The 24,702-nt window shown below is 42.5% G+C and overlaps 1 protein-coding gene across 1 annotated transcript; it reads left to right on the forward strand.

Moving 5' to 3' along the window:
* The first annotated feature begins 200 nt into the window (after positions 1 to 200).
* ZNF599 (zinc finger protein 599) lies at positions 201 to 15,900 on the forward strand. The gene is made up of 4 exons (XM_025367332.1): positions 201 to 845; positions 4,134 to 4,260; positions 6,264 to 6,359; positions 13,405 to 15,900. Exons 1-4 carry the CDS (start codon positions 828 to 830, stop codon positions 14,928 to 14,930), a joined length of 1,767 nt encoding a protein of 588 aa, XP_025223117.1. The 5' UTR covers positions 201 to 827; the 3' UTR covers positions 14,931 to 15,900.
* Positions 15,901 to 24,702: the final 8,802 nt, after the last annotated feature.

The following is a 24,702-nucleotide window of genomic DNA, read 5'->3' on the forward strand; positions in this document are numbered from 1 at the left end:
GTATTTTAGTAGAGACGGGGTTTCACCGTGTTAGCCAGGATGGTCTCGATCTCCTGACCTCGTGATCCGCCCGTCTCGGCCTCCCAAAGTGCTGGGATTACAGGCTTGAGCCACCGCGCCCGGCCAAAAACAGCTTTATTGAAAAGGCAGTGTTACAGCTCTGTGACTGCCTCTGGAGAGCAGGGCTACCCAATGAGAGTGGGTCATTGCCTCAGATAATTTCCAGATGATTTCCACGGAAATCTGTGTACCTACGAGGTACGAGGTGGTGAAGCCAATCCCTGGGAACCTTGAGAAGCCGCGTCACCGAGAACAGAGTGCGCTCCAGGTACCACTCGGATTCTGTCAAACTACATTACCCAGAAGGCAGTGCTACAAGGGACGGAAGCCGGCCCCAAGCCATAGACGGAAAGCGCAGAGGAGCGTTTCCCGTAGCGGCGTGGGCGGGACTTCCGGCGTCCAGTCTTTGGACGCCGTTAGGTTGAGGATGCTGTTGTTACCGACGCTACACCGGCCACAACGCCAGACAGGGGTCACTTCTCGAGACCAAGTAGAGACGGACAGTGAGAAGGATAAGACCCACTTACACGCTTTTATGTCAGCCGCGATCTCACCCCCACAAGTGTCTGCAAAACGCTTCCTGGGGCCTTGGCGCCAGCCCTGTGTCCCCACGGCGCGCAGAGGCGGCGCCGCGAGCCTTGTGCGCATTTTACACGGCGGCGAGGACTGAGGTCCCTCGCAGCCCAGAGCCGGAGCCCGGGGTCGGCCAAGCCAGCAGGACCGGCTTCCTCGCCGACTCTCTCGGCCTCACCCCGCCCCCTGGGCCTATGGCGGCGCCGGCGTTGGTGAGTGGAGGGTTCCGCAGCCCGCGCGCGCTGGAGTCACCGCCCGCACGCACCCATCCTCTGTAATACGGGGGATTCCGGGACTCTGCGCTTCTCGCTTTTGATGTCCTAGTATATGGAGATCCCGGGAGAGGGTGAAGTGAGAGGGCAGGTGTAATCACTTCCTACCCAGGGTCCTGAATCCAGGACAGGAGTTGGAAGGAGAGGTCCCTGTTTCTGGCTCTAACCTTGAGCTGTCGCCTCGCTGCCCTCGGCCTCCATTCCCTCGGGTCTAAAATGCGAATCTCAATAATTTTCTCTGTGGAGGGAACTGGAGCTGGTACGCTTGTGACGTGGTCCCCTTTCAGTGCTCGGAGAGCATCACTCTAGGTGCCGTCTTTGAAGAAGGACTTCCCAGGTCCTGCTGTTGTTTTAGGGAATCATTCCAGCGGAAGTCTGGCCCTACCAAAAGCTAGGAGAGGGAATGAGAGCCTCGAGGGCAAGAGGTGAGGCGGGAGCAGCATTTTTGGCAGGAGGCTAGAAGGCAAGAAGCTCATTGGATTTGTCTTTGTGGATGCCTTGTTTATTACAAATGAATCTGGCATGCCGCCTAACAGCAGTGAATCCGTGCTCCTGTTTAACACATGCTCTTGTATTTAAAAAGCAAATCCAGTTCAATATTCATTAATGACAGTGTACGTGAATGTGTGTCTCTTGGAATGTGAGCACATAACAGGCCCCAGGTTACTCTCCAGCATGTCACACTGTTTACTCCTCATAACTCTGATCTCCTTCAGGAGTTGTCTATTCATTTTTCCTCACCTGGCCTGTTCTCTACCTCAGTCTAACCTTGTTCCAGGGTCTCTTCAGAGAGAGCTTCCCTGGTTTCATCATCACTCCCAGTCTTTGTGGTCTTCTCACTCTTGTGTTGTTTTCTAGAGTCTTCTGACTTTATCTTGATTTTATTTTTGAGGATAAATTTATTGCTTTATTGCTGAGGATCTGTCCCCTAACCCCGGAATGTGAGCTTCTGTTTTCCATCCCCACCCCCAAAACTGTTCTGTTCTGGGCCTGTACCACTTAGTCGATAAGTGATTAATGAATGAGATTCTACCCTCTGGGGCTCCCATCCTACTTAGATTTAATCTAACCCAACCCCACCCCACACCCCACCATGGCTGCAGAGTGACTGCCCAGTCCACCAGGACACTTCCCCTCCCATTCTTCTCTCCTGCACATGCCAAGCTCATTGGACAATTTTCCCTGTCACATTGTCCCCAGATCTCTGCAAGCCTTCTCCTGGATGTGTGCTGCATTGATCTCTCCTAGGGTGCTACCGGAGCAAATAGGAAACATACTAACAGCAACAAATAATAGCTGGTCTTCACTGAGCACACTGATAATATGCTGAGAGGCAGTTTCTGCGTATTATCTTATTGAATGCCCTTCTTCTCAGAGTAAAATTCTTTCATTTTCCTTTCTTTACAGAAGAGGAACTGGAGACTCAGATTAACTACGCAAGGTTGCATAGGTCACAAGTAACAAACAATCCAGTATGTCGAGCACAAAGGCCTACATTATTTTTATTATTTTTTTTTTTTTGAAAGAGGGTCTAGCTCTGTTGCTCAGGCTGGAGTGCAGTGGCCGCATCACAGCTCACTAGCAATCCTCCCCACTAAGCCTCCCGAGTAGCTAGGATTATCCGTGTGTGCCACTACACCCAGCTAATTTTTTAATTTTTTTGTAGAGACAGGGGCTCACTGTGTTGCCCAGGCTGGCCTCGAACTCCTGAACTCAAACAATCCTCCCACTTTGGCCTCTCAAAGTACTTACTGGCATGAGTCAACGTGCCCAGCCAAAAGCTTACATTTTTAACCAATATTTCACCCACAGTGGACTGGAGATCCCTTGGGGCGACATCTAAAGTACACTTTGCAAGGGGAAGGTGCAGGCCTCTCTCTAGCAGGTGGGCATTGGAATGAAGGGGTCTTAAGGGAACCTTCCTGGCAAAGGGAACTGTATGGACAAAGGCAGAGGCATGAGGAGACGTAGAATGACACCAGGGCTTGTCACCTGCTGACATGTATTTTGTGTGATCATCTCATGATCATCGTGCCAACATCCCATTCTCACCCAGGACAGACAAGGTGCTTAAGGCAACTGCCCAGGTTCTTAGAGCCACAGCCTGCATTGCCCTTGGCCACTTGTGTTACATGGTACCTAAGGGAAATGTGCTAATCGTGGCTCAGGAAGAAAAAGAACAGGTTGCTGCTCATTGTGGGATATTCCAGGGAGTCTGCAAGTCCCAGCTGCCTGAGGGCAGGGAAACCTTGTTTGAGCCCTCCTAAGCCCTAGGCAGTTGGCACCTCTTCAGGTACCTCTTCTATGAGGCAAAAAAAGGCTCTGCTCTTCCTTCCATATCTATGGAAATATTTTCAGGAGTGGCTGAAATTGTTTTAATTGTAAAAATTATAGGAAATATTTTTAGCACTTGTCACTGTGGATTCACTGTGGTGATGGAGGAGTACAGGGGTCACACTCATAGATCCTGGACCTGAGAGATGTGGGTTCAAATCCTGCTTCTGCTTATTAGACATACACCTCTGAGTGACTTGACTCTGAGCCTCAGTTTGCTGACTGTGAAATGGAGATGATGATGGCATTTACATCATGGGCTATAGGATGATTACTGAAATTGACGAACACATTGTAACACGTGCTGGGCACTGCAGTGTTTGCTTTATGAACGTTTTCTCATTAATTCTCACAACAGTCTGTTGAAGTGGGAACTATTAATGTATTGATGTGGAAACTGGGGCTCCAAGAAATTAAGAGACTTCTCCAAGGTCACACATCTGGCATGGGTTGGTTCAAGAGGCTGGTTCTAAACTTCAGGAGCCTGATTCCAGACCTGGAGACATTTAGTTGCTTGAACACAGCATGTAAAGCCCTCGGGTGCAGGCAAATGGCGCAGACCAGTGAGGCTCAGCTACTGCTGCTGTGATTATTGTTTGAATTCTTATTTTTCCCCATTCTTCTAACGTCCTAGGATGTTACTGTCTGCTCTTCACAGTCATATGGGATTATCATTGTCTCATATCATTTTCCAGTGGTTTCCAACATAGGAGGCTTTTCTCTCCCACATCTTTGTATTCTGTCAGCGGCACCATCTTCCTCCACAGAGCTCAGTGCTTCTCAGGAGTTGCTCAGTGATTCAGGGCCTCTGGACCCTTTGCCAGTAACCAAGAAATGGGCTGTAATTTCACCTAATAGCTCCACACCACCTGTCACCTCTGTTTGACTTCCCAGGCATTAGTATCATTTGAAGACGTGGTTGTGACCTTCACTGGAGAGGAATGGGGGCACCTGGACCTGGCCCAGAGGACCCTGTACCAGGAGGTGATGCTGGAGACCTGCAGGCTCCTGGTCTCACTGGGTAAGACCTCATTACCTTCCCATGTCGGGGACCCACAGCCTCTTTGAATCCACCCTTTCTAGGCATGGCTGGTCCGGAAGCCTCAGGACACGCCCTTCCCTGATCCCTGCAGTCTCCACACATTGTAGTCTGACCTCCTCTTGCTGGGTTTCCATCAAAGATTGTTGTGTAAGGAACATAGTCCTCCTCAACACTTTCATCCCACTTGTCTAACACAGCTGGCCTCAGTCTGATATGCTTATCCCAGACTGCCACAAAAGGTAATTGGCCCAGCTTGGTTGAGTCAAATGTCCTCACAGCCCAGTTAGCAGGACCTGTGGATAATGGGAAGTTCTGCAAGCAGCGGGTGATTGACACAGGTACTAAGAAGGTGCTTGTTATCAGTGCTGCTGGTATCTTTCTCAGCAACACAGTCTCAGCTGAAAAGTCTATTTGGCCCCTGGCACCTGCATAGGTAACCCTTACTTCCTAAGGCCTGTGCCTTGCTCCTCTGCTGCTACAGATGATTATGTAAAGGGGGCATAGACACATTCTCAAATGGCATGGGTGTATGCTAACTGAGAAAGCTGTTCTTTGTTTCTTTTCTCTTTCCTGCCTCTTGAATGTTGAGTGTTGGCTTAGGGCTGAATCTTTAACACTCCGGTAGCTGTTGGTGAATTTCTTCCTCAGTAGAAAGAGTAGCCTCAAATTCCCAGCCTCGAGCAGGCAGCAGGAACTTGCTGGGACCTGATACCATTTTGATTTTGCCATTTTTATAGTAACCTGTCACAGCAAGTTAACTAATACCCGTAAAGTGCTTAGAATAGAGCTGGAAACAAAATAAGTGTTCCGCATGTGTTTGCTACATTTAACAAATTAATAAATACCAAATGCTCTGCCACCTAAACCTCTAATAGCCAGTTTGCCCAGAAGTTGGTCTGAGTAGAAATTAATGGAGGCCCAAGGTCTCGCTTTGTTCAGATGTTCAAATGGTTACTGTCACAGGGCTCTCCCAGCCCTGCGTCCCCACAAGGGATGAGTCATTAATGAAGTAAACGCGGTGTTATTTTATGACAACTGTGATTAGCTGTGAAAAGGAGATGTATGGGGAACAGCGTTCCAGGAGGAGGGACCGACACGAGCAGCATCTGTGCCTGGCACTGCGCTGGGTGATGAGCAGTGTTAAAGGGGAATCAGGCCTGCCTTCATCTCTGTTAAGGAATCAAGCACCCTGCTCCCACACGGATGCAGCAAACGTTTGCTGAGTGTGCATGTGGCATGGAAGTGTGCATAATCCTATGGTGAACATTTGCTAAGTGACAGCTGGATGCATGCCAGGACAAGATTTTCCAGTTGATGCTTCTGGGTCCTGGTGCGTCAGTCACTGACTTCTCTCCAGAGTCTTCTGTCTTTTAGCCTTCCCAGTTGGCAAAATGTGTGTGGCTGCATGTGGAAGAAGACCACCTCCTGCCAGTTTCACCCTGAAAATAATTTATTACTTCACCTGATGAGAAGCCCTGAGGTGCTGCTGGCTCCTGGCTTGGTCGATGCCAATCCATGCTAACCCAGTTCTCTATCTGCTTTCTCTCCTTAGTCTAGGGCCCTGGCCAGTACCCTTGTGGGGCAGTAGGCCTCCATGTTCAGCTTCAGTCACTGGCCTGCCTTACACAACTGACTATCAATAGATGCCATTCATCAGGCGATTTAGTCCTGTGTTTTTCAACCATCATGGGCACCAAAATCACCTGGGGAGCTTTAAAAACTACCAGTGCTCAGTCCTTCTGCTCAGAGAGTTGGTTTAATTTGTTCTGTTTTTGGAACTGGGTGTTGCTAGGTAGTTTTGATGCACAGGGTGGTTGAATCCTACTGACTTAGGTTAATTAGGAAATAGTTTTGGTGAAGCGGGGGAGGGCCCCTTCTGGGGTTTCGTTGCAGTATGTTAAATGTATATACTCCTTTCCACCTCAGACTTTTCTTTTTGTCTTTACCTATATACCATACTCCATTTGTTTCTCCATGCACAGGGCATCCTGTTCCCAAACCAGAGTTGATCTACCTACTGGAACATGGACAGGACCTGTGGACAGTGAAGAGAGGCCTCTCCCAAAGCACTTGTGCAGGTTGGTGACTTTGAGAGTCTGGCAGCGAGTATCAGGGCAGCCTGCAGACCACCCAGGCATCACTGTGTCTGAAATGCCATGGGCAGCTATTTTGTGGTCTTGAGTGGTCATGGAGCCCTTAACCCCATGGTTCCCCATCTTCCCACTCCGTCACACACTCTTCACCTTTATTCAGGTTGGAATATGCTCAGTAGGAGACAGATTCTAGGCTTTAATGATTTGCCACTCACTAGCCTCATGACTCTGGAGAATTTGTGTGATGTCACTGTGCCTTTGGTATATAAGTTAGGCTGAGTTATTTACCTTCTCTGAAAAATAAACTCCAAAATCCTGGTGACTTAACAGATTTAGTTTAGTTTAGTTTTTTCATCCATGCCATAGTCCAGTGTGGGTCAGCGGGAAAGCCGTGTACCTGTATTTATTTAGGGATCACATGCATTCTATTGTCAATATGCAGCTTTAAGGTTGCCCCGGCCAAGAGGAATGGGAGAGGTGGCAGTAGTCACTTCCACTTGCATACACACATCACTTCCATTCACATTTCATTGACAAGAACTAGGCATTAGGATACATGTTGTATCAGGCTGGGAAATGTGGTTTAGCTTTTTTATGCCTAAGGAGAAGAGCCCATGGGTATAGTGAACATACACTTATCTGATAAACTTAGCCTACATTTGAAAGATAGTGATAATAGTTTCTGCATGACCGGGTTGTTTGGGAATGTGATTGCATAACAGGAAACTGCCTAGCACACTGCCTGACCCATAGTGGCTCAGCAGAAGTTACCTGTTAGTAATATTCATGTAGTGTTAGTCATAAGGAATAGTGATAGCTCGGATGTTCTTCTGCATTCAGAACAGTCCTTTCTTTTCCTGCAGATTACTCTTTCAAACTACACTCTGCATCCCACCATTTTTCACCTTCTCCAGCCCATCATTTATTCATCCATCCATCCATCCATCCCTTCATTTGTGTATCAGATACCCAGAAGCACTCCCTAGCCCTATTGTTTTCTGGCCCTCCTGTCTTCTAAAACCTCAAGGTGATGATTGCCTTTGTCAGTCCCACATCTGGGCTGCCAAAGGGAGCTGGAGCCATCAAGCAGCTGGATTTGTGACACTGCAGATTCACCATCTCGCCCCTCTAATGTCCTTCTTGCCTGCTCAGCCAGCTTTCACCCCTCTCCCCAGTTCCACATCTTCACTTGCATGTCTCAGAGGCACCTCACACTCATCATGCTTCAAAAGGACCTCATGATCTCCCCATTTTCAGCTAATGCCCCTTTCAGTGAGTGGAGAAGGCTAAAAACAAATGTGGACAACCCCTCAATACCTCCATCTCCCTCATACCCAATATCCCGCCATCCCCGAATCTTGACCGCTTTACATCATCCATGTCTCCTGAATCCCTCACCTTCACCAGTTCCATCAGTTCCAGCATTAGTACTCTAGGCCAAGTGATTATCTCTAGCCTGCATAATGCTGCCATATTCCTCACTGTTTTCCCCACATGTGCTCTGTGTCTCTGGTCAGCCCTGTGTGTTATATCTGTGTCCACTCACATATTCCGTGTATCACCGCCTCCCTTGCCACTGATGTCAGAGCATCTGACCTACTTTATGAATAAAGCCTACACACTTGATTTTCTTGTTTTTTGACACTTACTGAGTCACGTGCATCTGACTCATCCTGCAACTTCCTTCTCACTTCCGTGGAAGAGTTCTCATCCTAGCCATGGCTAATTTCTCCAGCAGAATCTAGATTACACTTTCTGCCTTCTCAAGTGTATTAGCCATCTACTGCTATTCATATGTAACAATATTACCACAAACCCTGCAGCTGGAAACGTCACTCATTTATTATCTCCCACCTATGGATTGGGAGTCCGGGCACAGCTTAGCCATGTCCTCTCAGGACTGTCATAGGCAGCTCATAGCTCATCACAGTCAGCTCACTTCTTCAAATCAAGCCACTATGTGAGACTCCAGCAAAACTGATGCTTCAGTCTTATAAAATTACATATATTTTATCATGTACATTCCATCATCTTTGCCATATTCTATTCTTTAGAAGCAAATCGAGGTCCTGCCAATATTCTAAAGGGGGACTACAAAAGGGTGTGAACACCATGACTTGGGGATCATGAGAAGCCATACGTGAATCTCTCTGCTGCATCAGGGAACATGCTTCTTCACTTATTTCCTACCTCTTCTATATTTTCATCCCTTCTGTACTCAACATTTAAAAAAATGATGATGTTTCTGATACCTGGGGGAAACTTTTTTTTTTTAATGCTCTTACGTCTCCAGCAGCATCTAAATATTGCTGACTCTATTTCACCTGAATAGCCAAGCTTGTTGGAGGAGTCTTCTCATTCTTTGAAGAGACATCTACACAAGACCTTCCTTTATTTTTTCCCTTATGTTTGTACTGAGGTGCAATTTATACATAATAAGTGTACAAATCATAAAGTTTCATTTCTGTAAAATTTTATATATGTACAAGTCAGAGAAACCACCTCACAGTTCAAGAAATACAGTGTTTTCAGCACTTAACAGGCTCCTTGTGCTCATTCTTTGTCAGTATCCCCTTCTACAAAAGTAGCCAGTGTTTACACTCTATCACCATACATTAGTTTTGAAGGCATATACGTAGACCCTTCCAGTATATACTCTGTCCTGACTTCTTTCGATAATCTTTATGACTCAGATTCATTCCATGTGGTTGCATATAGTTGGAGTTAGTTCATTACCATCATTGAATGAATAGACTACATAGACCCATTTTCCTATTGATGGACATTTGATTTGGTCTCCATTTTTGGAATATTATGAAGACTACTCTTACGAATATTCTTGATTTTATTTTTTGTTGGATATAAACTCATATTTCTGTGGGGAATATACATACAAGTGGACTGGCCAGATCAAGTGTGGGCATAGATTAGCTTTAATCGAAACCACCAGTTTCAGAGTAACTCACCATTTCACATTTCCACCAGCCATGTATGAGAGCCTTCATTGTTCCACATACGCCTGAGCAGTTGGTGTCTTTCCCTTTATTCCTTGATGCCTGGTAGTGGCGTTGCTCAGCGCCACAGCACTTAATATGTTCTTACCCAGGTCACTGTTGCCATCCTGATTGCTAAATTCAACTATAATAATGATAATAGACAGTGATCTACAGTTTACCAAACATTTACCCTTTGTCACGCAAATGAACTTTTGTTTGGTTTTTGTTTTTTTTTCAGACGGTCTCACTCTGTCGCCTAGGCTAGTGTGCAGTGGCACAATCTCAGCTCATTGCAGCCTCTGCCTCTTGGGTTCAAGTGATTCTTGTGCCTCAGCCTCCTAATTGCGATTACAGGCATACACCACCACACTTGGCTGATTTTTTTGTATTTTTAGTAGAGATGGGGTTTTGCTATGTTGGCCAGGCTGGTAATTCCTGGCCTCAAGTGATCTTCCTGCCTCAGCCTCCCAAAGCACTGGGATTACAGGTGTGAGCCCCCACACCCAGCCACAAACAAATGTTTTATATGCTTTTTCTCCTAACAGCTTGTAGGCAGGAACAGAGCATCCCAGTTTTTCAGATGAGGAAAGTGAGTCTTAGAAAAGTATGTTAGTCTGCTCTGGCTGCTGTAATAAAATACTATAGACTGCATGGCTTATATAGCAGAAATGTATTTTCTCTCAGGTCTAGAGGCCGCAAGTCTAAGGGCAAGGTACCAGCATGGTTGAGTTCTGATAAGGTTTGTCTTCCCAGCTTGCAGACAGCTGTCTTCTCACTTTGTGCTCACATGGCCTTCCCTCAGTGCCTTCACACACAGTGGAAGCTCTCTAGTGTCTCTTCTTACAAGAGGTTTACCATGTTGGCCAGGCTGGTCTCGAACTCCCGACCTTCAGTGATCCGCCTGTCTTGGCCTTCCAAAGTGCTGGGATTACAGGCATGAGCTACCACACCTGGACCCCCCTCTGACTTTCATAATTGTCCCTAGGTGTGCAGAATTAGAAAAATGATAAATAGTGATTTATGACACATTGTGGTCATTAGTCAATGCGTGTCCTGGTTTTTTGTTTTATTTTCTTTCATTGCATTTTATTATTTATTTATCCTCCTTTAAAAAGATCGCAATGAACACCTACAAACTTTTGCCAAGTACAAGAACATTACCTGCTTCCTGCATCTGTTGATGTGTTTCTTTCCTTTCCCATTCCTGTGCTGCCTCCCTTGCATACATGGCCAATTTAAGATTTGTTATTCCATTGCTTATTCTGTAGGAAGATTCAGGTTTTTTCCATAAATATAGGCTATTCAGATATTCTGATTTTGCTTGTCAGTTTTGGTAATTTGAGTGATTTAAAATATTTGCCCACTTTATCTTTGTCTTCCCATTACTTTTTAAGATTGTTTCATCTCAAAATGGTGAATTTTATATTTTATCACAATAAAAGTCAGAAAAATAAATTTAACATATCTATATATCTTTTTATAATGCCATTTAAAACTGATAAACCTTCTAAAAAAATAAAAGGTTGTTACATTGTATTCTTGTGTGTGTGTATTTTGCTTTTTTTGAACATTATAAAAAGTGTATTGTGGTTTATATTGTCTTCTAGGGTTTTCACTCTTATTCAACAGTAAGTAACTAACATTCATGATGCATATAGCTGTAGTTCACTCATTTTTTTCCTGCTATAGTCAGTTGCATGAATATAACACAATGTATTCTTTTTCAGGGAGAGCTTAAAAATGTTTGCTTATTGTTTTTTGTTCTCATAAACAATGCTGCCATAAATTCATATATGTGACCTCAGACACATCTATAGGAGTTTCTCTTAGTAAAGTTCCTTGGACTGGCATTTCTGGATTATAAGATAAGCAAAAGAAGAATTTTACTAGATAATGCTCTGTTGTTTCCTAAAATGGTTATACCCATTTCACTTCCCTTGCCGTATCTGAACGATTTCATAGAACAACATACTCTTCAATAGTTGATATTGTCAGGTCCTTTAGTTTTTTCAACCTATTGAGTATAAAATGGGGTATCTCATTGTGGTCCTAATTTGTTTTTCCCCCATTACCAAGAAAGTTGAACACATGTTGATTGGTCAATGTATATCTTCTGTGGAATATCAGTGCATAATATGTTCATTTTTCATTTTGGGGTAGAGTGAAGTTCCCAACCATAATTGTGAGTTTATTTCTCCTTTCAACTCAGTTTTTGGTTCATGTATTTTGAGGCTCTGGTGTTTGGTGCATACAGATTTAAGATGATTTTGTCTTCCTAGTGCCATGGTCTTCTCTTTATCTTGTGATGCCCCTCTTTGTCTCATTTTCTTAGGTCTTTGCTATCTGATACTAACGTTACCTTTTTTGTTTGTTTGCTTTTTTGTTTATTATATTTACTCTAGTCAAATTTTTCATTTATGATTAATGCTTTTATATCTTGTTCTAGAAATCTTTCTCAAAAGATACTCATTTTTATTTTGTGTTTAATGTTTAGCTTCTGACAGTTGGATCTTAATCACTCTGGAGGTAATTCTGTATGTGGTATGAGGTAGGAATATTATTTCATTTTTCTCCATGTGGCAAATAATTGTTCTAAATCCATTTATTGAATGGTTCCTCCTTTTCCCAATGGCCTTCTCTGCTGCTTCTATCATATATCAAAGTCACATATATACATTTCTGAGTTCTCCATTTCATTTTTCCCTTTCACCGTTTGTCTTATATCTATGCCTAACCACACTGCCTGAATGCATATAGTTTCATCATAATACTAATTCCTCATAGGATAAGTCCCCTGCTTTATTCTTCAGAGTTATCCTAGTCTCTGTATTAGCTGACTGGTCTCTATCCACAGTCAGCTTGTCAATATCTATGAAAAACCCTATTGAGATTTTATCTGATGTTGTACTGAATTTAGAGGTGAATTTAGGGATAACTGACAACTTTATATTGATTAATCTCTTTTCATATAGATCTTTAGTGCGTTAAGTTTTATAATTTTCTTCATGTAGATCTTACCTATTTTGTGTATGTTCACTTAGTCTTTATTCAGACATTGTGGACTCATTATGTTCATCCACATGCTTCTCACCCTCCTCACTTTTCAGGCAAGAATCCTGAGAATATGTTTCTTCTCTGTCTCTGCCTGCCTTTCCATCCTCATCTCCATCATCTCATTCCATTTACATTACTCAGCAATCAGCATTCTCTCAAGACTTTCAACCCTTGTACATTCTGTTTCTGCCAAAGTTTCCCTCCTAATTCCTCTGTCTGGGAACTCCTACTCCTCTTTTTAAAGAAAGCTCACATAGCACCTTTTCTTGGTGCTGTGATCCAAGACATCCTCTGATCCCTCTCTGTCTCTCTTCTGGGCCATGTTAAGTATACCTTCCCTGCATTGCCATAGTGCCATGAGACTGCCTCTGTCAGAGCACATTCATCACACACATTGTAATTATTAGTCTGCCCAATCTCCCTCATTTGGGAGAGTGAGGAGCTGTCTCCATTCCAGATTCTCTGTCCTCTGCCCTTGCTTTTCCTTTGGGTTTCCTTTTAAAGATCTCAAGAGTCCAAGAATTAAGAAAGAATTTGCAAGCCTGGTTTTGAGAGATGTAAAAATGCAGTAGGCGGCCAGGTGTGGTGGCTTACGCCTGTAATCCCAGCACTTTGGGAGGCCACGGTGGGCTGATCACGAGGTCAGGAGATCGAGACCAACCTGGCTAACATGGTGAAACCCCGTCTCTACTACAAATACAAAAAAATTAGCTGGGTGTGGTGGCAGGCGCCTGTAGTCCCAGCTACTCTGGAGGCTGAGGCAGGAGAATGGTGTGAACCCGTGAGGCGGAGCTTGCAGTGAGCCAAGATCGTGCCACGGCACTCGAGCCTGAGCGACAGAACGAGACTCAAAAAAAAAAAAAAATGCAGTAGACATCAGAGACACTGTTGTCACCTTCATTCTTCTGCTAAAATAGTGATTTTGTTTGTTCTATGTTGACATCACTAATGTTGTTTTTTTTATATTGGATTTCCTTCAGGTGAAAAAGCAAAACCCAAGACTACAGAGCCTACTGTTTCTCAGCTGGCCTTCTCTGAGGAATCCTCTTTCCAGGAATTTCTGGCACAGAGATCCTCAAGAGATTCCAGGTTTGGGCAAGCTAGAGATGAGGAAAAGCTAATAGAAATTCAGGAAAGGAACTTGAGGCCAGGAACAAACCCGCACAAAGAGATATGCCCTGGGAAGTTGAGCTATAAACATGACGATTTGGAGCCAGATGATAGTCTGGGCTTAAGGGTTTTACAGGAACGAGTCACTCCACAAGATGCTATCCATGAACATGACTCTCAACGACCAGAAAAAGACCCCGTAATTGATGCAAGGAATAACCCTTACACATGCATGGAATGTGGGAAAGGCTTTAGCAAGAAGTGGGCCCTGGTTCGGCATCAACAGATTCATGCTGGAGTGAAGCCCTATGAGTGCAATGAGTGTGGGAAAGCCTGTCGTTATATGGCTGATGTCATTCGACATATGAGGCTTCATACTGGGGAAAAGCCATATAAGTGTATTGAGTGTGGGAAAGCCTTCAAACGCAGGTTTCACCTCACAGAGCACCAGCGTATTCACACCGGAGATAAGCCCTATGAGTGCAAAGAATGTGGCAAAGCATTCACCCACCGCTCTTCTTTTATCCAGCATAATATGACTCACACTCGAGAAAAACCCTTTTTATGCAAAGAATGTGGGAAAGCTTTTTACTACAGTTCCTCATTTGCTCAACACATGAGGATTCATACTGGAAAGAAACTCTATGAGTGCAGTAAATGTGGAAAGGCCTTCACGCACCGCTCCACATTTATCCAGCACAATATGACCCACACGGGAGAAAAACCATTTTTATGTAAAGAATGTGGAAAAGCCTTTTGCCTCAACTCATCCTTCACTCAGCACATGAGGATTCACACTGGAGAGAAACCCTATGAGTGCGGTGAATGTGGAAAGGCCTTTACTCATCGCTCCACTTTCATCCGACATAAGAGGACCCATACCGGAGAGAAGCCCTTTGAGTGCAAAGAATGTGGGAAGGCCTTTTGTGACAGCTCTTCCTTAATTCAACACATGAGGATTCACACTGGTGAGAAGCCTTATGAGTGCAGTAAATGTGGAAAGGCCTTTACACACCATTCTGTTTTTATTCGACACAACAGGACCCACAGTGGACAAAAACCCTTGGAGTGCAAAGAATGTGCAAAAGCCTTTTACTATAGCTCTTCCTTCACTCGACACATGAGGATTCACACTGGAGAGAAACCCTATGTTTGTAGAGAATGTGGGAAGGCTTTTACCCAACCTGCAAATTTTGTTCGGCATAACAGGATCCATACTGGAGAAAAACCCTTTGAATGCAAAGAATGTGAGAAAGCCTTCTGTGACAACTTTGCTTTAACTCAGCACATGAGAACTCACACTGGAGAGAAACCCTTTGAATGCAATGAATGTGGAAAGACCTTCAGCCACAGTTCATCGTTCACTCACCATCGAAAGATTCATACCAGAGTTTAAAAGATACAGGAAGGACTTTTACAAGTGTGTTCGCCTTTAGTGAACTCATAGTGGTGACATACCTTTCCTTTTGAATGTAACTATTGAGGGAAATCTTTTGGCTAGAGAAATGTCTTAGTATCTGAGAATTTATACTAACGAGAAACAAAATTGTCCCTGTGAAATCTTTTTATGGCAGGTAATCACTTATCATCCAAAGAATTATATTAAAGATTGACCCAGTTTAGAGCCTTACACTGTACCTGAGAATAATAGAGAGGAGAGACTTGGTAGTTAACATGCATTTAGGTAAAATGTCAGCAACAACTTTCCTCTTATTAATACTATAAATCCATCTCAAGCATATTTTAAAATAATGAGAGATGGAGGAAACAATCTAGAAGAGAAAAGAAAACGACGTGCATAACTTGTTTCCAATTTCCCTGTTTATGACAGTTTGTCATTTGGCGGGTTAGGGGATGGAACAGGGAATAAGACATTGAAAAAGTCTCATCCCCTTTGTATGTCTTATATATCCCTCTCTCTAAGGAGAATTGGACCATTGAGGGCAGCTCTGCCAACATTTATTAGAAGTATTCATTGTTCCAAAACTGCCATCTGTACCCTTGAGGGAGTGTAAGTCTTTGTGAGAAATATAAAGGCTTGAGTCATGAAATATGTAACACATGTGCATATGTACACACATTCATTTATATATATATATATGCAGTGAATTGTTACTCGTGGTAGTTAGGTTCTGTGAATTTTCTGTGCACACTGAATTAGTGAATGCTGAATGATTGTTGCTAGAGGAAATACAGGGTTAGCTTCTATGAGCCTTGGATCCAAACATTTTTATCAAGCAGTCAACATATAACTTTCTTCTATGGGTATTGGTTTGTTTGTTTGTCTGTTTGTTTAAAGACACCTTATCAGTGTTTCTTGAATAATTATAATTACTATTCTTTATAATAAAAATATTTTAATTATAGCATGTTTGTGTAATGTACTCAGTATATTATACTGCTTTACCTCTTAATTATGTACACACAGTACACATATACAGTATTCATATACAATAAACATAGTAAACTGTACAGTACTCATATGGTAAATGGTACTGTGAACACCTATATGATACAGTACAGTCATGCCAATAAAGATAGTCCTGGGGGAAAAACATTAAAGATTAAAAAAAAAATTAAAATTGTACTTTTGATGGAGCTGCAAGATGGGACAGCGCACTGTATGGTTAAACTTCTTGACTTTGACTTACCCCCAGAAAACTAAGGAAGAGGTTGATGCAACTTACTCTGCAGAAGAGGAAGGCATTTCTGAGGGTGCCATATCAACATCTGGCAATTTTTACTTCAGGAGTTTGACTTTTGCCACTTGTTGACAGCATCAGCAGTTTTCCCTCCTGAACTGGCATGAAAAATTGCATCAGCCTTGTCTGGCTTTTCACCTAAAGTGTTTTTATCTTTTTTTGAGACAGGGTCTCACTCTGTTGCCCAGGCTAGAGTGCAGTGGAGTGATCACAGCTGACTGCAGCCTTGCCTCCTGGGCTGAAGCAATCCTCCCAACTGAGCTTCCTGAGTAGCTGGGATCACAGGTATGTGCCATAATGCCCAGCTCATTTGTTTTTTGTAGAGGTGGGGGTTTCACTATATTGCGCAGGGTGGTCTCAAACTCCTGGACTCAAGTGATCCTCCTTCCTCAGCCTCCAAAGTGTTGGGATTACAGGCGTGAGCCACTGTGCCCGGCCCCACCTGAGTGTCCCAGTATAAAGGAGTGCAGTGGAGGTTAGGGGCTTAAATTTGAGGCTACATTCGAGTATAGGGTCATATTCTTCCATGTAATTGAAAATGTTTCCAAGGCAGGATTTCAGTTTGATATTTTTGCTGCTGTAAGGACAATTCTTGGAATCTTAGGCTGACCTTCATCACAATCTTTAATCATCACTGACTTTGATGCCTCAATAACGTTGCTTACAGTGACTGGCTTCCAGTAGTCCAAAATCGTGGTTTCCTTGTTGGTGTTGAGAGCCTCACAAGCCTTGCTATCAAGGTCCTTCATGTTGTGCACCTTGAAAGCTTTTAAGTACGCTCTGATTGAAGGGTTGTATGACAGATGTGTTCGTGGCCATAAAAATTATATCTAGGTTGCAGTGGGAATTTTCAGGTTCTTTATGGCAATGAACTGGAGCATTATTTCAAATTAATTAAACTTCGAAGGCAAAGTTTTTGCCTTGGAGATAGCATTCAACTTCTTGGATGAAGCAGTTGTAAAACCAATCCCAGAATATTTCGGAGGTCACCCATGCTTTTCTTTCCACCTACAGTGGACTGGAATATGGCTCAGGTTTTTCTCTTTAAGTTCCTATGGATTTGGGGTTCTGTACACCATTAGTGGTTTGCACTTATAGTTACCATTGGTACTGATGCACAGTAGCAAGGTTGCAGGATCTTTGAATGATTTAAAGTAAGGGACTTTGGAGGCCATTTGTGCTATATAGATTCATTGCCTTCTAAAACAAGCCACTCTCATCAGTGTTGAAACCTGTCTTTTCTCATAACCCTTTTCCTGGATAACATTTAGTGGATATTATTTAAATTCTTCTACAGCTCTCAGAAGAATTTGCCTGCAAGTTGAATACCTTTTATGTTGTAGTGCCTTTTGAAATGTGTGAGTAGCCAGCACTAGCTAAGCAGGGTTAGCATTTTCCTTACTTAGGTGTCATGACCATAAATTTCTTTGGCTTTAAGCCTCACAATAATGCTGTCCTCTATTTTTTATTGGTCATCATCTGATTCACCCATAAATTTAGCCTTTTTTTCATGTTTTCTATAACTTCATCATGCATTTTAGATGTTCCTTTTTATACTTCTAGGAGCTGCCCTTATGTACAGACAGGTGAATTTCCTCCTATTTCTGGTTGTATTGTATTGTTGATTTGTAAATATTGAACTCACAGACAACAGCATATAACTCATGACTGAATGAATCTTTTTTTTTTTTTTTGAAACAGAGTTTCACTGTTCTTGCTCAGGCTGAGTGCAATGGTGTGATCTTGGCTCACTGCAACCTCCACCTCCCAGATTCAAGCGATTCTGCTGCCTCAGCCTCCCACAGGTGTCTGCGACCACACCTGGCTAATTTTTGTATTTTTAGTAGACACGGGGTTTCACCACGTGGTTGGTCTCAAACTCCTGACCTCAAGTGATTCACCCACCTCAGCCTCCCAAAGTGCTGGGATTACAGGCATGAGCCATTGTGCACTAAATGACTGAAAATGACACTATATTATGAATGCCAAAACAAGAAAGTAAGCATCACCTTTGACCTCAGCTGGTGACATGCAGGCTTGATGAATCATTTTTTTCATCACTCTGCACATAATCTGCAAATGACTGCAAAAATGCAAAAACCTCAAAGTATTGATTTGAGAGTTATAACAAAATTTCAGTAGGTGAATTCTCAAATACAGAATTCACATTCATATATACAGACAGCAGTTTAGTTTTGTACTCACTGGAAAGAGCTGAAGACCTCATCCTCCCTCACAGTGACCACCTCAAGATTGGTTGTACCAATGTTGAGCCTGGTGGCTAAGAGCCTAGATGATAGATTGGGATTTCAGATCATTCGGTGTTTTCATGACCCATTGGGTGACCTTGGTCATGCACTTCTCCGTGGAGCTGTGTTACTCTCTGTAAGAGAAGGAAGGTGGACATTAAACACATGGGAAAATGAACGTACAGTATGTTAGGTGATATGCAGACCCAGGAAGCATGCAGGAGCCCAGAAGAGAGAACCACATATCTAAGACCTCAAGGGTGGCAAGAGCTTGAGGATACAGCTCGATGGTAGTGTGGCTTGACAGGGAGAATAGAAATTAATGATGGAGTGGAGTAGCAGGCCATATGCACAGACAGGGCACCATGAAATTTTGATTTAATTCTAATTGTTATGTGAAGTCATGGGACAATTTTAGCAGATACACAAAATATTTTTTTTTCCTTTTTTCTAAAAATTTAACAGTTGTATGTTTTACACTTGGGTCAGAATTTCTCAACCTTCTAAAGCTGAGGTCATTCATTTGAGACCTTTCATTCTTTTTCTAATATAGCCCTTTAATGCTATAAATTTCACTCCAAATATGGTTTAGTAGCATTCCATAAATTCTGACATAATTTTCAATCAGTTCTAATAATTTTTAATTTCCCTTTTGATGTCTTTTTTGATCTATGAAGTTTGACTATGGTCTGAGAACATACGTTGCATGACTTGAACCCTTTTCTATTTATTGAGGTTTGTTTTATGATCCAGAATGTGGTCTATCTTGGAAGAATGTTTACACATTATTACTGAAAATAATGTGCATTCTGATCTTGTTGGGTGGAGTGTTCTATAAATGTCAAGTAAGTCAAATAGTTGAGAGCGTTGCTCATGTCTTCTGAGTCCTGATTTTCTACTTGTTCTGTCACTTATGTAGAGAATGGTGTTTTCTTTTTTAAAAAAAAACTACTGTAATTATGGATTTGTCTATTTCTCTTTGCATATCTATCATTTTTAAGTTCTTTTATTAGGTATATAAATATTTAGGTAATAGTCTTTGTTCTGAAGTTAACTGTGTGTGATATTAATACAGCCTCTCTAGTGCTCTTTTGCTTACTATTACAATGGTGTATCTGTGTCCTTTGATTTTTTTTTTTTTTTGAGATGGAGTTTTGCTTTTGTTGCCCAGGCTGGAGTGCAATGGCACAATCTCGGCTCACCGCAACCTCCACCTCCCAGGTTCAAGCGATTCTCCTGCCTCAGCCTCCCAATTACCTGGGATTATGGGTGCCCACCACTACACCCAGCTAATTTTGTATTTTTAGTAGAGATAGGGTTGCTCCATGTTGGTCAGGCTGGTCTTGAACTCCCGACCTCAGGTGATCCGCCTGTCTTGGCCTCCCAAAGTGCTGGAATTACAGGCATGAGCCACCATGCCCAACCATGTCCTTTCAGTTTTAAATAATTTTTGTCATTATATTGAAAATGTTTTCTTGTATGAAACATTATTGGATCTTGCATTTTATCTACTTTGAACATCTCTGCCTTTTAATTAGCTCATTTAATTTAGTGTGATTGCTGGGTTTCAATTTATCATTTTGCTATTGGTTTTTCTCTTTGTTTAATCTGTACTCTTTATTTTCTCCCCTGACCCCACTCCTGCCTTTGGATTGAATATTTTGCATGATTCCTGTGTTGTTAGAACTATTTAAATTGTGTGCTCATAGGACTGTCAGTCAGGTGTAGGCAAAGGAGGAAACACATGATAGGGCTGTCAAAGAACAAAGTTTATAATACTAACAGGTCCTAGAGAGACAGTCATTGCACACCAAGGGAACCAAGGGGGCACAGACAGCATCAGGGAGGCTGGCTCAACTGAGCTGTTAGGGAGCCAAGAGAATGAAGCCCTATGGGGAAGTGCCTTTATTGGCAGCCAGGATGGAGTACACAAACAGCACAACAGAACTTGTGGCAGGGCCAGCCTAATCACACTGGTATAGCTGGCTGGGGGCTCACAGCTTGTTTATGGGAATACCAAGGCAGCAGGAAAGTACGGTGCTTTAAAATTTACATTACAGTTTGCCCTGTGGTCCCTCAACATCATTACAATACTAATCAGATGGATAACACTTGCCACGTGGGTTGCGGAGGTGTTAAAGGTGCCCGGGACAGCATGACTTAGCCACTGAAGGTGAACTTTAATAAAAGTAACAGTTCAGAAGAGTTCTATTGGGCATATGATGAGGGTTTGGTATCCAGTTTGTAACGAGGCATCCCACTTTGTGGAAGAATGCCAAGAGAACAGGCCAGGCACCCTTGGATTAAGAGAATCTGTTGGAATATTTGGCTAAGTCATGAAAAACCTTTACCTCTTGACCTATTCCTCATAGTTGGCCTGTACCTGTCCAGAGTTATTAATGTACATACAGTAGGAGGTATCCTGAATGGCACAAACTCCTCCTTCCCTGGCTAATAGTCAAGAGCCAGCCTGTTATCTATTGCCATTTGAGCTAGAGACTCATAGGCTTGTTGTATTGTACAGCCTTTGAATATGATCTGAAAGGGCCACCTAATGATGCTGCTTGGCAGTTATGATTTGATCTTATTCGACAAAGGCTGCTGTATTGGTGTCAGCAGTGGTGGGTCCTGTGCCTATGGCAAGTCCTATTAAGATAGGGATAAACACTGCCCATTTTGCCTTGTGTCTTTGAACTATGGCAATCCCCAGTGTAACCACTGTTTACCAGATTTTATCAGGGAAAACATGCAGGGTGATTGGCAAGGAAAAATACATAAGGTGCTGTGCCTGTGATTTCGAGGCACCAAAAAACCCAAATGTGCCATTATTCAGAGTGTACTGTACCCATGAGAATATTGTAAGGAGGGTGAAGGCCTCAGGGTAGGGAATTGGCCACTGGTGGCTGGCTCCTGGGCACAAATAGTAAGCCCATAGGTTGACTTGGTCATAACATGTAGTCATCCCTGGTGAGGATGAAGGCAGGTGGTGGATTTAAGCAAATGGCGCTTTGGGAGTTTATTTATTTATATGGTATTATCCAAGACAGTAGTTCTGAAATCTTTAGGGTCACTAACAATATCTTGGTAGTGTTTTAAGTGCATTAGAAACACGTTCAGGTCAAAGTGACAGGTTTGGCAGTTGTAATGTTGGAGGGTATGAAATGATAGTAAGGTATATGTAAAGGTTAGTGGTATTTGTGTGTGATCAAGGGGAAAGAGTGATCATAGTAGGAGATACAGGGTGAGAGTAGGAAAAGGCATCGGGGAGTAAACTGTACTCTTTCTAGTGGGAGAAGGGGTTGACTGATTTGAGGCAGATGCCTCCTGAGGAAAGTAATAATTTCCACTAATTTTTAGAATGGCATAGATAGTAGTAACCTCTACTAGATTTACTGTTAGACATGGAAGTGTAGGGTGTACATTTTGGCAGAGAGCAAGGAATATACCAGAATCATAGGTTAGACAGACAGCAAGTTCAGAAACATAGAGAACCTTTAACATCCAAGGGAGAAAAGCATAAATATCCCATGTTTAATGCATGTCTTAGGAGAGGCACTCCATAGGCACCACGGGGACAGAGGTTTTCATATCTGGGGTGAAGCTGTCCCTGGCACAAGAGGCAAAGTCATCTACAATGGCAAAGACTTGGGCTGGGACAATGTCATCTCCAGCAGTGAGCTTCTGGGCAAGGGTGAAATCATCTGAGATGTGGAACTTGGGTGTCCTTTTTAAATGGGTACCTTCTCAGGTTGATGTGCAACTCAGCATTTGCCATGTTTGGTTGAGGTTTATTTGGGGAGTTTAGACCTCTGAATTGAAAACCAGTGAATCATCCCAACCAGCAGTAAGGAGACCAATAGTTACCAGAACAGTGTGCAGTGCACTTAACAGATCTTCTGTTTTTCTTTGTGGAAGTCTAGGCTCAAATGGGTGCCATAGCAGATGAGTAGCTGCCTGAACCATGGGACAGTCTCTATGGTCATTGAGTCCAAGGGAAATAAGCACCCTCAATCCAGCCTTCCGCCCTGTGCTCCTGGAGAAAAATGGATGCAGCTATGATCTATCTTGCAAAGAATGTGTGTGATGGCAGAGCTGCTGAAGTACCCCACAGGTAGCCTGAAACAGGAGTATTATGTCCCTTCAGAAATGAAGGTGAACTGTAGTTGACAGGCTATTGAAATAGGCCTGGAACAGAACACACTCTCCAAATCTATAAGAGCTGGTTATTGATTTAATAGAATCAGTAATTTTAATAATATTATTTTATATGGGGACCCTAATTGGTGGGAACACATTAAGGTTGTAGTAATGCACCACGAGGCGCTTTACCTTTTTTATCCCCCAGGTTTAACTGGCAAGATTGCGATATCAAATAGAAAAGCAGCTGGGGTAACTGCCTTTTTATTAATTAGGTTTTCACCCTTGAAGGCCCTGTTGTACCCTATATTGGACCAGATTAACTATTTTAACTGGGTATTCATGGGGTCCTATTTTATCAAGCCAGTTTGTAAAAGACCTACCTTAATTTATTATTTATGTTAGAGCATCTATGCTCCAATATGGGATATTTTAGGGCAATGGGTATTATGACTTGGGAAATATAGGCAAGGCTACATTTAAAGTGAGGCATTGCTACTTTTTCTCTATTTTATATATAGTGACTTCAAGATTATAGGAGAGGCACAATGCTTAAATTTAATGGGATCCCCCAGTATAAATGTAATTTGAGCTCCAGTACTGATTATGTCCATGGAGTTTTGTCATTGGGTACATTTTAGCTTCTTTTAATTTCAACCTGATAGACTTCCTTTACCTTTTTTTTTTTTTTTTTTTTTTTTTGCAGAGCAGGTCTAGTGATAACTCCTTCCACTTTTGTTTATCTGGAAATATGTGAATTTCTACATATTTTTTCAAGAACATTTTGCTGAATATAAACTTCTCTATTGACAGCTTTTTTTCTTCATCCTTTACGTTTATTGACCCACTTCCTTCTAGCTTCCAAGGTCTGATGAGACACTGGTTAATAGTCTTGAGGATCCCCTGTATGAGAGGAGTTGCTTCTCTCTTCCTATTTTCAAGATTATCTGTCTTTGGCTTTTGACATTTGATGATGTATCTCAGTGTGGGTCTCTTTGCAATTCTCCTACTTAGAGTTCATTCATGGTGAGCTCTTGCTGGATTTGCAAATGCGTGTCTTTTATCAAATTTGGAGATTTTTCAGCCATTATGTCTTCAAATATTTTCTCTGCCTCTTTCTTTCTCTTCCCCTTCAGGGATTCCCAAATTGTTGTTGTGTTAAAGTTCCAATAAGCTATGTTCACTCTTCCTCATTCTTTTTTATATTGATAATTTATATTTTCCTATTTTTAAGTTTGCTGAATCTCTCCTCTGATTGCATGTCTTTTTAATCCCTTTGTTGTATTCATATTTTTTGTTTCCATTACTGTAAATTTTGATCCAGAATTTTTTAGTTTTTTTAAAAATAATTTTCTCTCTTTAGTTCTATCCTTAGTTTGCTCATACATCTTTTTCCTTTGTTCATGTCTTTAGCTTTTTAAGCATCTTTAAGACAGTTGTCTTTTTCTAGTGAGACTGACATCTGGGTTTCCTCAAGTATTTTTTGTCTCCATTCATTTTGTTCCTTTAATTGGGCCATACTTTTCTGTTTTTTGGCATGCCTTCAGGTTTTTTTTGTTGTTGTAGAAAACTGGACATTTGAATCTTACCATGTGATAACTCTGGAAATCATATTTCCCCCCACCTTTCCCTGGATTTGCTGCATTTTTGCCTTTGTTTTTATTATTATGGGATAACTATGTGCCAGAGATCAGCCTAAAGTGAAAGCTGAAGAAAGTCTTTTCAGTGCTTGTATCTTTCCTCGGGCATGTGAGGTGGCTTTCTGAATTCTTCCATATATGTAGTTATTTTTGAACAGACACAAAAAAATAGGTGCAATTCTTTTATATCTCATGAGAGTCACTTCATCCAGTAGGGGTTGAAACAATGATGACTAGCCTACAAGCACACAAGATCAGAAGCACCAGTCCACAGTCAGAACACAGAACCTCAGTACCTGTGGGATAAGGTACTTATTGCCCACCCTGGCTCCAGAAATCTGCACCAGAATGACATTCCCATCCACAAAGCTGCTTGCCATGGAGCTGGGAGTGAGGAATGTGTAGACAATACCACTCTGATGGCTGCAATCAACACAAAT

This window comes from Theropithecus gelada, chromosome 19, assembly GCF_003255815.1.
Source record: "Theropithecus gelada isolate Dixy chromosome 19, Tgel_1.0, whole genome shotgun sequence".
NCBI lineage: Eukaryota > Metazoa > Chordata > Mammalia > Primates > Cercopithecidae > Theropithecus > Theropithecus gelada.

Coding starts and splice junctions, on each gene's coding strand:
- ZNF599 (XM_025367332.1), top strand. Junction 4,261..6,263: donor CAGGCTCCTGGTCTCACTGG/GTAAGACCTCAT, acceptor CTCCATGCACAG/GGCATCCTGTTCCCAAACCA. Junction 6,360..13,404: donor CTCCCAAAGCACTTGTGCAG/GTTGGTGACTTT, acceptor GATTTCCTTCAG/GTGAAAAAGCAAAACCCAAG.